A 13,690-nucleotide genomic window follows, 5' to 3' on the forward strand; every position below is an offset into this window, starting at 1 on the left:
TCTGTCCAATTAGTAAGTTGTCTGTCAAATTAGTTATCTATAGGTAGGCTGTCTTTCTGTCTAGCTAGTTGTCCACATGTCTGTATAATTAGTATATGCATACCTAGGTAATTACCTATGCACCGGTCAGTGTATCTAATTGGTTAGTTATCTACTTGGCTGTCTTTCTGTCTGCTAACATAGGTTATCTGTCTAATTAGTAAGTTGTCTACCTGTCTGTCTAGCTAGTTATCCACATGTCTGTCTGTCTAAATAGTTATTTATTGGCTTGTCTTTTGAACTAGTTAGCTAGTTATCCACCCGTCTGTATAATTAGTTGTGCATCTGCCTGTTTTTCTCTGTCTGCCTGTCTTTTTGTCTGACTAATTAGTTATTTATTGGCTTGTCTTTCTACCTAGGTAATTACCTATGCACCGGCCAGTGTATCTAATTAGTTAGTTATCTACCTGGCTGGCTTTCTATCTGTTTATTTCTTAAACTTCTCATACTTATCTGTTTAATTAGTAAGTTGTCTACCTGTCTGTCTGTTTGTCTGTCTGTTGAATTAGTTATCTATAGTTAGGCTGTCTTTCTATCTAGGTAGTTACCCACATGTCTGTCTATCTAATTAGTTAGAAAGACAGCCAAATATACAGATATACAGATAAATGTGTGAGTCTGAATATAGATAAAATAGTCTGAAACGATATAGTAAACCATGTCCGAACAGGCCAATGTTGCTTTTTGAAAAAACCCAACCAAGTTTGACAACGCGTTCTGAGAACGTTATGAACGTAAAGTTATGTTGTTTTTGTCAAGCCACCCTAGTTCAAATGGAATATGTTTCGTTTCTCTTGTCAGAACTGGACAAAGCAATGCTAAGGTGTACGTGAAGCCTCAGAGAGAGCGCTACAACAGGAGCCCAGTGCAGCAATGCATCCAGCAGTTCAAACGCTTCATAGAAAACTACAGAAGGCATATCATTTGCATGGTCATTATATACGGGATCACAGCTGGACTAGCACTGGAAAGATGCTACTGTAAGTGTTCCTTTATTTTGTGTGTCTTTACATCTCTGAACATTGTATTGTGCATATTTAAGCCCTAACTTGATTGATAGTGATCATGTTGAACTGTTTCTATTTTTTGACCCTGGAGATCCGCACTAATGTTTGCAAACCAATAGCAATGTTTGTAGATTATGGTTTACAGGCACATGCAAGTGGCTTCCCAGAGACATCCATAGTGGGTGTGCTCGTGTCTCGCGGCTCTGCGGCTGCCATCTCCTTCCTGTTTCCCTACATGCTCCTGACTGTGTGCCGTAACCTGATCACCATGTGCAGAGAGACTTTTCTCAACAGATACATCCCATTCGATGCGGCCATCGACCTTCACCGTCACATGGCTATAGCTGCTGTTGTTCTCTCAGGTCAGAAGAGAAAAATTCCCTCTAAATTTCAATACTTGAACTTTCTTAAGTGAAAGAAAAGAAATTCACAAGATAAGATTCAGTAGAACCTTACATCATCATGTTCATTAACACTTTGCGTGTCAAGACATATTTGTACAGTTTATGGCATATTGATTTATTCTCTATCAATGCAGGGTTCAAAGTTCTATTGAGTTATGTATCATTCCCTCAAAGTAATGAGCTAGACAATTATATTTCTGCATGTTTTTTTTTTTTTTGTGCCAGTTGTTCACAGTTTGGGTCATGTGGTCAACGTTTACATTTTCTGCATCAGTGACCTCAGCATTCTTGCCTGCTTGTTTCCTAGAGTGTTCTCCAACAATGGGTAATTCGTAATTTTATATGTAATTATATTAATCATATAACATTTTTTTTATTTTTTTAAACATACAAAAGCAACAAAAGTTCAAAAGTAACATTCCCATAATGTTTGCAAATTGATCAAATTGATAGTTTTCTTAACGGGATAGTTCACCCACAAATATTATAAATCTTAAAAGAGCCAAGATGTTTTTTTTTTTTTTTTTTTAATATAACTCCAGTTGTATTAATCTGAAAGAAGAAAGTCATTTACATCTAGGATAGCTTGTGGGTGAGTAAATCATGGGGTCATTTTTATTTGTCTGTGAACTATCCCTTTAATGGGAACGTAAAACAACTTATTGTTAGTGCGGAAACCTTTTCTAAAATTCTATGGGTTGATCATTTGCAGATCTGAGCTTCCGATGAAATGGACCTACTGGTTTTTCAAGACAATTCCTGGTATAGCTGTACATTCAGTATTGTTTTGATATTTATTAGATATAGTTATAACTATATAGTTATTTGCTTGCTGTAACTCACTATTTTATTTTTCTTTCAGGTCTCACTGGGGTTCTGTTGCTGCTGATTTTCGCCTTTATGTATGTCTTCGCCTCACACTATTTCAGACGCATCAGCTTTAGAGGATTCTGGATCACACACCACCTATATGTGCTCGTCTATGTCCTGGTAAAGGATAAAAACACACCTATTGCAACAGAACAAAAGGAAAAAAAATATTAACTAGAAATGATTATGATTGTAATTATTTTATTTACAGACGGTAATCCATGGCAGCTACGCCCTCCTCCAGGAGCCCCGCTTCCACATCTACCTGATCCCCCCTGGCCTCTTCTTCCTTTTGGACAAGCTCATCAGCCTCAACAGGAAGAAGGTGGAGATCCCAGTGGTGAAAGCCGAGCTGCTGCCCTCAGGTAGACAATCCGCTCAGCAGATCCAGCACAAAGCTCTTTTTATCTTAGAGTCTCCAAGGGCCTGAGCACACAGCGGTGTGTCATGTGCTGTAAAGTGTTCACTTCTAATTGCTCTGGCTGTGAAATCATACAGCGTCTCAAAACAGGAAACCACGAGTTGAATTCACGAGTCACTTCATTGATTTTAAAATGAAATGATGTCACCCAATAGGCATTGTACTGACTAAGCAGTGTTGGGGAAAGTTACTTTCAAAAGTAATGGATTACAATATTGTGTTCCTCCATAAAAAAGTAAATTATTGCATTACTTTTTATGAAAAGTAATACATTACGTTACTTTGGCATTCACTTGAGCTGAGCTTGCTTATTTATTTTTAAAAACAATTAATAAGCCTCCCACATAAGGTCCCACAAATAATTTGGTTTTTCAGCATTTTTGTGTATTTGAACTCTTTCCAACAATGACTGTATGATTTTGAGATCCATCTTTTCACATTGAGGACAGCTGAGGGACTCATATGCAACTATTACAGAAGGTTCAAACACTCACTGATGCTCCAGAAAGAAAAACAACGCAGAGCCGGGGGGTGAAAACTTTTGAACAGAATGGAGATGTGTAAATTTTCCTTATTTTGCCTAAATATCTTATTTTTTCATTTAGTACTGCCCTTCAGAGGCGACGGAAGATACTTTCATATTTCTCAGAAGACAAAGTAAGTTACATTTTACCCTAATCTTCAAATTCAAAAAGTTTTTACCCCCTCGGCTCTTAATGCATGGTCTTGCCTTCTGGAGCATCAGTGAGTGTTTGAACCTTCTGTAATAGTTGCATACGAGTCCCTCAGTTGTCGTCAGTGTGACAAGAAGGGTCTCAAAATCATACAGTCATTGTTGGAAAGGGTTCAAATACACAAAAATGCTGAAAAACCAAATAATTTATTGGTCCTGAAGGATTTTTCTGAAGGACAGCAGACAGTTTAACTGTTCAGGACAAACAAGGGTCTCATGAACAACTATCACTAAACAAAAAACACAGCTGTGGATCATTCAGGTAACAACACAGTATTAAAGGTCAAGGGTATGTAAACTTTTGAATGGGTTCATTTTTATAAATTCAACTATTATTTTCTCTTGTGGACTGTATGTAAACATCTTTTACTGAAATATCTTATTCAGGTCAGTACTAACAATAGGTAAACAATAGGTAAACAATAACATGTATTTTGTATGATCCCTTATTTTGGTAAAATAATTAACATTTTGCAGATTCTGAAAGAGGGATGTAAACTTTTGACCTCAACTGTACATAATAAATATACACAGTACACAAACATATATTATGTAAACAAAAACTTTTATTTTGGATGCGATTAATCACAAATTATTGTTTGACAGCACTAGTTACTAGTAACGCGATACCCCAGCACTGACTTTAAGTAACTTTGCATGTAGTACATGTGAACTTTAACTCTAATTTTGAAATAACAGTCTATTAAAACTCAAAGTACTGCTAAAGTTATTTATAGTTAGCAGACTGTCTAAAGTGCACTAGTAGCACTGATAACAAACCCTATTTTCCATTTCTCTAAACTGGCAGATGTAACATACCTGGAGTTTAAGCGTCCACAAGGTTTTGTCTACCGCTCAGGACAGTGGGTACGTATCGCATGCCTGGCGCTGGGCACAGATGAGTACCATCCTTTCACCCTGACATCCGCCCCACACGAGGAGACCCTTAGCCTTCACATCCGTGCAGTGGGACCCTGGACCAGCAAACTCCGAGAGGCCTACACGCCTGAGAAAATCCAGGAGCTTGGAGGATATCCAAAGGCAAGGATACAGAGTTTTTGTATGCCTGAACCAAATATGCCTGAACCAATACTAAATTTGTCAGCCGATACAGCAGATTATTCGGAAGTATATCTGCCGATACAATACTATACAGGAAGCCCCCTGCCGATATGCCGTATGTCTGCCAATACTAATAATGATGGCAATACCGATACTATACAGGGAGCCCCCTCATTTGTTTAGGTCATATAGATATAGATAAACCTGAACTGATAATAAATTTATCAGCCGATACCGATAGCCGATTATTCATAATTATATATGCCGATACCGATGTCGATACCGATACTATACAGGGAGCCCCCTCATTTGTTTGGGTCATATAGATATACATAAACCTGAACCGATACTAAATTTATCAGCCGTTACAGATAGCTGATTATTCGGGAGCATATTTGCCGATACTGATACCGATATTATACAGGAAGTCCCCTGCCGATATGCCGTATGTCTGCCAATACTGATAATGATGGAAATACCGATACTATACAGGAAGCCCCCTTATTTGTTTGGGTCACATAGATGTAGATAAACCTGAACCGATAACAAATATCTGAAGATACCGATACTATACAGGGAGCCCCCTCATTTGTTTGGGTCATATAGATATAGAAAAACCTGAAACGATACTAAATTTATCAGCCGATTAGCCAATTATCCATAATTAGTCGATTATTCTGATGATTAATCGAGTAATCGGATAATCTTTTTTTTTTGTGGTAATTGAAATTAACCTAAGCAAACAATAGCCTTTAAAATAACTTAAAACACATATATTAGCAATGAGGTAATAATAACTGTTTTAAATAAAATATCAAAAGTAAGTTATCATATGGTTTTATTGAACAAAACTGTTAAAATACATAATGCATTATAAACAATAGAGCTAATGTACATTACACATTATAACAAATGACTGCAGATTGCAGTCTGACGATTGTTTTTACACTTTACTGCACAAACTAAACTTTGTATATTATTGACTAAACAACATTTAATTCAAATGTGCACTTAATCTTTAATATTTGGCCATTTCTTTACAACAGTAATGCTACAGCCACTGTAATTTGCAGAGAATATGCAAAGATGGAGTTGGAGCCACTCCACACATGTAAATGATAACAGTTTGTGTGGAGCAGCATTTACTGTAAACGGAGCCATTTGTAAATAATCAAAGCTCAAATATCGAACAAGCATTGCATATATATTTACTTAATTAAACTCTAGCGTTTGTGATTTCACAATAACATTACGCTTTATTGTGATTTTTAAATGGGTTTAATATATCATGCGTCTATGGAAAATGGTCTAATGTGTTTCATGGATTTGTCTGTGGAATTCGCCACTTCTGGTATTTTGCCGGTTAAAATGCAAAATGCAGTCGAGGATTTTTTTTTAAACCAAGTACTCGAATTGAACCGCCCTAATCAGAAGTAACAAAGCTATTTAGAATTATTGGATGGGAGATGAGAGGACATATAATGTTTGGCCAAGAGAAAACTGCAGACCTGGCAACCCTGGCTTGAACTATGGGTGATTCATAGGGTCAAATAAGCCCACAATTAAAAAAACATTTTGTATTTTTTGTATTTTTATTTGTATTCTTCCTTGACATGAATGATCATGCTGTATCTCCACAGCTGTATCTGGATGGGCCATTTGGGGAGGGTCATCAGGAGTGGACAGACTATGAAGTGTCAGTGTTGGTAGGCGCTGGGATTGGAGTCACACCCTTCGCTTCCATCTTAAAAGACCTGGTGTTCAAATCTTCAGTCAAGTCCAAATTTAACTGCAAAAAGGTACAATGCAACCTTTAAAAATAGCTTTCAATGTGGTATAATTAACGATACACCTTTTAACAACTCCTGTGTCTTCTAACTCCAGGTGTATTTTATCTGGGTGACACGGACTCAGCGTCAGTTCGAATGGGTGTCTGATATCATAAGAGAGGTGGAGGACTTGGACGCTCAGGAGCTGGTCTCAGTGCACATCTACATCACACAGCTGGCTGAGAAATTTGATCTCCGCACCACCATGCTGGTAAATATTTTGTTTATCTGAGAACGATAAGAGGTTTTTATTGATTTATATGATTATTGCAAGTTCCACTGGCCTACTGTGACGTAACTGCAAGTAGGTTAACTGATATGAAATTATAGTTGGGTGGTAAATCACTTCTCTCTGTTTCTTTAGTATGTCTGTGAGCGGCACTTTCAGAAGGTGTGGAACAGGAGTCTGTTCACCGGCCTACGCTCTGTCACACACTTCGGCCGCCCACCCTTTTTGGCTTTTCTCAGCTCACTACAGGAAGTCCATCCAGAGGTTAGAAGCTAAAAGAAATTTGCATCTAAGATGCATTAGAGCTTTACTGTTAAACTACACCAAGGATGATGACTATAACAATAATTTTATTTTATTTTTTTAATCATTCAAGTTCTATGAGAATAGCAAAGTTTATACCACAATTATTACAATAACATTATATTTTTCTCTATAGGTGTCATTAGAGTTATATTCATTATTATAACCATATTTAGTATTTAGCATTTATTAATATAAAGATAGGAATAAATGTGCGCTCATGAGATTCCAACTTGTAAAAAGCGTTCACTTCCTCGTAGAACTCGTAATTACAACTTGTGAACTGGGAGTCTTCTGAGAGCTACGACTTGTACCACATGACCGCTACCACCTGACCAACGTAGGCTCTGTTTAGGCGTTGATAGTGTTGCCATAGAAAAGCATAATTCTGAGTCTGAGGACGTGAGCAGCTCCGAGTAGAAAGTCACATGTTGTCTCGAAATTACGGTAATTACGATATTGTGCGAATGCAGCATAAAGATATAGTTCTAAAGATTAACAGCCATTGTCAGACAATCAGAATCAATCCTGCTATCACGAGCAAGAATTTAAAGTGGCAGACAAGTGTGCGCTTAGAATAAACAGATGTCATCGTCTGCTGGTGTGGATGCTAATATAGTTATATATATAAAGCTACTTTTATCGTTACTGCGATCCTTATTGTTACTGTTACCTTTATTGTTAAAGTTATCCTTATCATTATAGTTATTATTTTTATCGTTATAGTTATCGTTATTGTTATCTTCATTTTTATAGTTAATTATTTTGTTATTTTTGTAGTTATCATTGTAGGTATGGTTATAGTTATCTTCAGTGTTAAATTTATATTTATTGTTATAGTTATCGTTATAATTATAGTTAACATTATAGTTATATTTATCGTTATTGTCTTTGTCATCATCGTTATCCTTATTATCATCTTTATGTTTATTGTTATAGTTATCGTTAGAATTATTTTTGTAGTTATTGTTCTAGTTGACGTAATAGTTATCTTTATCGTTATGATTATGGTTATGGTTAAAGTTATCTTTGTTGTTACAGTTGTCCTTACAGAAATACTTTAGTTATCTTTATTGGTAAAGTTATCTTTATCGTTAGTTATCATTATAGTTATCGTTATTTTTATCTTTATTTTTAGTTATCGTTAGAGTTGTCGTTATCGTTAAAGTTACTTTTATCGTTACAGCTATCCTTATAGTTATCGTGACCTTTATTGTTAAAGTTATTTTTATCATTATAGTTATTTATTTTTATAAATAACATAGTTATCTTTATAGTTATCTTTATTTTTATAGCTAGTTATTGTTAGTTATTTTTGTAGTTATCACAGTAGTTACCGTTATAGTCATCTTTATCACTATCATTATTGTTAAAGTTATCTTTATCGGTACAGTTATCTTATAGTTATCTTTAATGTTATAGTTAGTTATCGTTAGAGTTGTTTTAGTATTTATCGTTGTAGTTATCTTTAGCATTACGATTATGGTTATCGTTAAAGTTATCTTTATTACAGTTATCCTTATAGTTATCGCTATAGTTATCGTTAACATTATAGTTGTCATTATCATTGTAGCTATATTATAGTTATCTTTATTGTTATAGTTAGTTATCATTATTTTTGTAATTATCACTGTAGTTATCGCTATAGTTATATTTATCATTATGGTTATTGTTAATGTTATCTTTATCGTTACAGTTATCCCTATAGTTATAGTTATAATTATATTTCTTATTAAAGTCCACTTCTAGAACAACAATTCACAAATAATTTACTCACCCCCTTGTCATCCAAGATGTTCATGCCTTTCTGTCTTCAGTCGTAAAGAAATTATGGTTTTTGAGGAAAACATTCCAGGATTTTTTTTCATGTAATCGACTTCAATTGTGCCCCCGATTTTGAACTTCCAAAATGTGTTTAAATGCAGCTTCAAATGGCTCTAAACGATCCCAAGCACAAAAGCTCGCGTGGCACAGGCTCTCGGATGTGCGTCCACAGGTCGTTCTTGAACGATTCGTTCATTTTGAACGAATCTTTAATGTGACTCACGAAGAATGAGTCGTCTCGGGGGAGTGATTCATTCAGTCACGTATGCGCAACATCCTATTAGGTTCTGTACTGGAATTAGTTCACCTGTTTCAAGTCTTCGGGTTTCGTTCGTTCGTCTTATGGGGCTGTCACGTGATGCTGGTTTTGCTAAAATGAATGAAATGACTCGAAAAAATATTTGTTCATTTTGCTGAAGAAGACTCAAAGGTCTGAGTCGGTAAAATGATCCAAACTTCCCATCACTACTACGAATCACGTCTAAGTTCATCGTCTGTGTACTCCGGGTAAAAAAGGTAAAGTATGGCAAAAAACTCCATCTTATTTTCTCCTACAACTTCAGAATCGTCCGACACATTGTACCATTGTTTGTAAACAGCGTTTGACTGACATGCACTTTATTAGTCTTTGCGTGTTCGCTTAGTAAACACTGGATCTGTGGTTCCCCCTACATTCGGCGTGACCTTCTGACATGATTCAACAGTATGTAGCATCGTGAACACGCATGTCAGAACCTGTGCTACACGACCTTTTGTGCTTAAAAAGTATACACACTTTAATTTTCCGAAAAAAATTACAGATCGTTTTGCTAGATAAGACCGTTCTTCCTCAGCTGGGATCGTTTAGAGCTCTTTGAAGCTGCATTTAAACACATTTTGGAATTTCAAAATCAGGGGCACAATTGAATATGAAGAAAAATCCTGAAATGCTTTCCTCAAAAACCATAATTTCTTTACGACTGAAGACAGAGAGACATGAACATCTTGGATGACAAGGGGGGTGAGTAAATTATGGGTGAACTGTTGTTCTGGAAGTAGACTTCTCCTTTAAAGTTATCTTTATCATTATAGTTATCCTTACTGTTAAAGTTTCTTTACAGTTGTAGGCCCTTTAGTGTTGCATCTTCCTGTATTAGTAAATATCAGCGATTCATATGGGATCTTGTGAAAGGAGTCATTTAAATTTTTAGGTTATTAAGTCATTTAAATAGATCATTATGACCGTTATATCAACCTCACGTACACCACTGATGATGTGTCTTTCTTATAGGTGGAGAAGATCGGCGTGTTCAGCTGTGGTCCTCCCGGTCTGACTAAAAATGTGGAGAAGGCCTGTCAGCAAATGAACAAACGCGACCAGACACATTTTGTTCACCACTATGAGAACTTTTAGATTACGTCATAGAAAAAATACTTGACAACAAATCACTGAATCATCAATACTGATACTTTTTTCAATGGCCTGGAGGCAATTATTCCATTGAGAACTGCCCGAGTTGCCATTGCTAATTAGTAAAGTTGAGGTCATATGAAATTAAGATGCAGTCAGCAAATCAGTTATGCTAAATTATTATTAATAGGAATGAATGTTTATACAAAGAAACAGATTACTCATCTTTTGTAGGTATGCAAAATAAATCGCTTCTAGTGTGTTTTTAAGATACTATACATTTTTTCCCACTGTTTTATGTGTTTCTCTCTTTGAATGCAAAAGTACATACATATGTTGTATATTCTATGTAATAAATGATCGATAAATTAAGTTTTATTGCTTTTTTGGCTGTAACGTAATTGTCATTTGAGTGTTACTATTGATGTCTCATGATCATTATCACTAAAAAGAGAAAGGAGGAGTGCAACCAAATCTGCACTATTCAAACGTTGGATCAACAGTATGAATTCGCCATCAAAACAACATATCACTATACTGTATATATATATCAATCAATATATATTCTAAGTACCTGTTGCATTCCAATACAATACATTTACTTTTTGACATTTTCAACATATTACAATAACTGTTGTGTTTTAGGATCTATTCAGATGTGCAGGAAATTGCGGTGGCATACATTTAAAGATGTGACAGAATTTACATTCAATGCTTTTTATGTTTCCCCTCTAAGAGATTTGTGTTTTGTTGGTTCATTAAAAGCACTAGCCAGTTCGTCTGTCGTCTGTGTTCATTTAATCACATAAAGGCCTACAACAGGGTGCTCATCCCTGGTCCTGGAGATCGACTTTCCTGTAGAGTTCAGCTCCAACCCTGACCAAACACACCTGAACCAGCTAACTGAAAGATATGAAGGAGCACTTGATAATTACAGACAGGTGTGTTTGATTAGAGTTGGAACCAAACTCTGCATGAACGTCAATCTCCAGGAACAGGGTTCGGCACCCCTGCAATAACTCTACTGAAAGTTTGGGACTTTTGGGAATGTGAATAAGATCAGCAACAATTGCCAGAGTCCTAGAGAAAGAATGAAGTGATAAACTCCACTATCAATGGCCACGTATGCACTGATATTTGGATTATTTCCAAGATAACACATTTGGATTTGAGTTTAAAATGGGCTTGTTCCTATTCATTTATTTATTTCCTAGCAAGAGCTGGCAACACTGAATCAAAACATATGCTGTGATTTCCTGCACCACACATACAGAAAAGACAGTGATGCAAAAACAAACTGGTTTATAAACAGGTATATGTTTGTAGATATAACTGTACCTGTACAGTTGAAGTCAAAAGTTCACATACACCTTGCAGAATCTGCAAAATGTTAATTATTTTACCAAAATAAGAGGGATCATACAAAATGCATATTATTTTTTTATTTAGTTTGGACCTGAATAAGACATTTCACATAAAAGGCATTTACATATAGTCCACAAGAAAAAATAATAGTTGAATTTATAAAAATGGCCCAGTTCAAAAGTTTACATTCGCTTGATTCTTAACACTGGGTTGTTACATGAATGATCCACAGCTGTTTTCTTTGTTTAGTTATAGTTGTTCACGAGTCCCTTGTTTGTCCTGAACAGTTAAACTTGCTGCTGTTCTTCAGAAAAATCCTTCAGGTCCCACAAATTCTTTGTTCTTTCAGCATTTTTGTGTATTTGAACCCTTTCCAGAAATGACTGTATGATTTTGAGATCCATCTTTTCACACTGAGCACAACTCAGAAGGTATAAATGCTTGCCGATGCTCCAGAAGGAAACACAATGCATAAAGAGCTGAGGGGGTGAAAAATTAAATTAAATTGTTACATTTTATTTATTTGTCTTCTGGGAAATGTAGGTATCTTCTGTTGCTTCTGAAGAGCAGTACTAAATGAAAAAAAAATATGATATTTAGGCAAAATAAAAAAATGTTCCCATCTTCATTCTGTTCAAGGCATCATTTCTCCTTCTAAAGCATCAGTGAGCATTTGAACCTTCTGTAAAAGTTGCATATCAGTTTATCAGTTGTCCTCAGTGTGAAAAGATGGATCTCAAAATCATACAGTCCTTGATGGAAAAGGTTCAAATACACAAAAATGCTGAAAAACCAAATAATTTGTTGATTTTTTTTTCTGAAGAACAGCCGGAAGTTTAACTGTTCAGGACAAACAAGGGACTCATGAACAACTGTTGCTAAACAAACAAAACAAAATAAAAAACAGCTGCATATCAGGGTATTATATTCAGGTAACAACAGAGTATTAAAGGTCAAGCTTATGTAAACTTTTAAACTGGGTCATTTTTATAAATGTACCTATTATTTTTTCTTGTAAACTATATGTAAACATCTTTTATGTGAAATATCTTATTCAGGTCGGAACTAAATATAAAAAAGTAACATGCATTTTGTATGATCCCTCTTATTTTCGTCAAATTTTGGTCACCTCTGGTGAATGCTATCCACCTTTTTCTTCAACACGGACATAAGCCTACGGGTGAGACTTCCGGCTCATAAGCCGCTATAGAGAAACAACGAGAAGAATAACGTGTTGTAAATAGTAAAACTGCACTACAAACCAGTGTGTTCATAATTAAGATACTACATTAAAATATGGTAAGACACACCAATTTGCAATATCACGCAGCAAAACAAGCTGTTTTGTACAGCTATAGCTGGATCTGGAAAAGAAAATGGCTGCACCCGCTCTTACGGGAAGAGAAAGGTGGATATCATCTGACTTTCCTATTGGTTAACTGCAAGTTTGAATTTTGGTTTTGTTTGTGTTTAAATTAGTCTACAATTTTTTCACCCTAATGAAGGTTTGTGCGAGTTAGAGAAATAAACTGAAGTATTCTTTTCAGTTTCACTTTCTGATTATTTTCAGTGTCGCTGCTAATGTTAAAAAAAATACTTTCTTAATCATTATCATTATCAGATTATGTAAAGTTAAGAAATAAGTTTAAACAGCATCAGTTTTTATTGACTTTAGAGTTGTACAATTACTTTGAGTATTCTGAATAATTCTGATATAAAAGGCTTGGCAGAAAGCTATAAAACTTGCGATAAGTTAACAAGGAATCTTCTAGCGAAACTGTAAATGAGGTTTTAAGGTTTAATTGTTCATGAGTCAAAATACAGTAACAAACATATTGGGAGTGTATATTTTATTCAGAGAAACACATTAGTTCATGAGGAAACATTTTTAAATCTTAAATCAGTTGCTTGTCTGTTTTTCTACAAAGCACCAAATTTAAAGTGCCTACTTTTTTTGGTTTAATCGCTTGCGTTACATGAGAAAATAAATAATTTTGCCTAACTGATGCTTTAGATTTAATAAGTGTCGGCGGTTCAGGTCGCTGTCTAGGCTATGTCAAACAGGCCGAGTCGTGTACAGAATTGTGCTGCTGTCGGATAATAAGTCGGGTGTTCTGTTAAGCAGCTTACTGTTGGTGCGTGTTTACCAAACAGCACCCGTGCAGGAGTCTGTTTTAAACTGGTTTCATCTATCTGTCAGATATCCACATGTCT

General features: G+C 35.5%; 1 protein-coding gene across 1 annotated transcript in view; it reads left to right on the forward strand.

Moving 5' to 3' along the window:
• The window catches only part of duox (dual oxidase), a 31,039-nt gene extending 20,162 nt beyond the window's left edge, over positions 1-10,877 (forward strand). The window contains exons 23-33 of the mRNA XM_051100410.1: positions 841-1,019; positions 1,178-1,408; positions 1,676-1,775; positions 2,163-2,212; positions 2,313-2,440; positions 2,532-2,685; positions 4,283-4,515; positions 6,177-6,335; positions 6,421-6,576; positions 6,730-6,858; positions 9,992-10,877. Of these exons, the coding sequence (XP_050956367.1) occupies positions 841-1,019; positions 1,178-1,408; positions 1,676-1,775; positions 2,163-2,212; positions 2,313-2,440; positions 2,532-2,685; positions 4,283-4,515; positions 6,177-6,335; positions 6,421-6,576; positions 6,730-6,858; positions 9,992-10,114 (1,642 nt within the window). The 3' untranslated portion in view covers positions 10,115-10,877. The remainder of the gene's footprint in view (positions 1-840; positions 1,020-1,177; positions 1,409-1,675; positions 1,776-2,162; positions 2,213-2,312; positions 2,441-2,531; positions 2,686-4,282; positions 4,516-6,176; positions 6,336-6,420; positions 6,577-6,729; positions 6,859-9,991) is intronic.
• The last annotated feature ends 2,813 nt before the right edge of the window (positions 10,878-13,690 follow it).

Source organism: Labeo rohita, chromosome 25 (genome assembly GCF_022985175.1).
Source record: "Labeo rohita strain BAU-BD-2019 chromosome 25, IGBB_LRoh.1.0, whole genome shotgun sequence".
Lineage (NCBI taxonomy): Eukaryota > Metazoa > Chordata > Actinopteri > Cypriniformes > Cyprinidae > Labeo > Labeo rohita.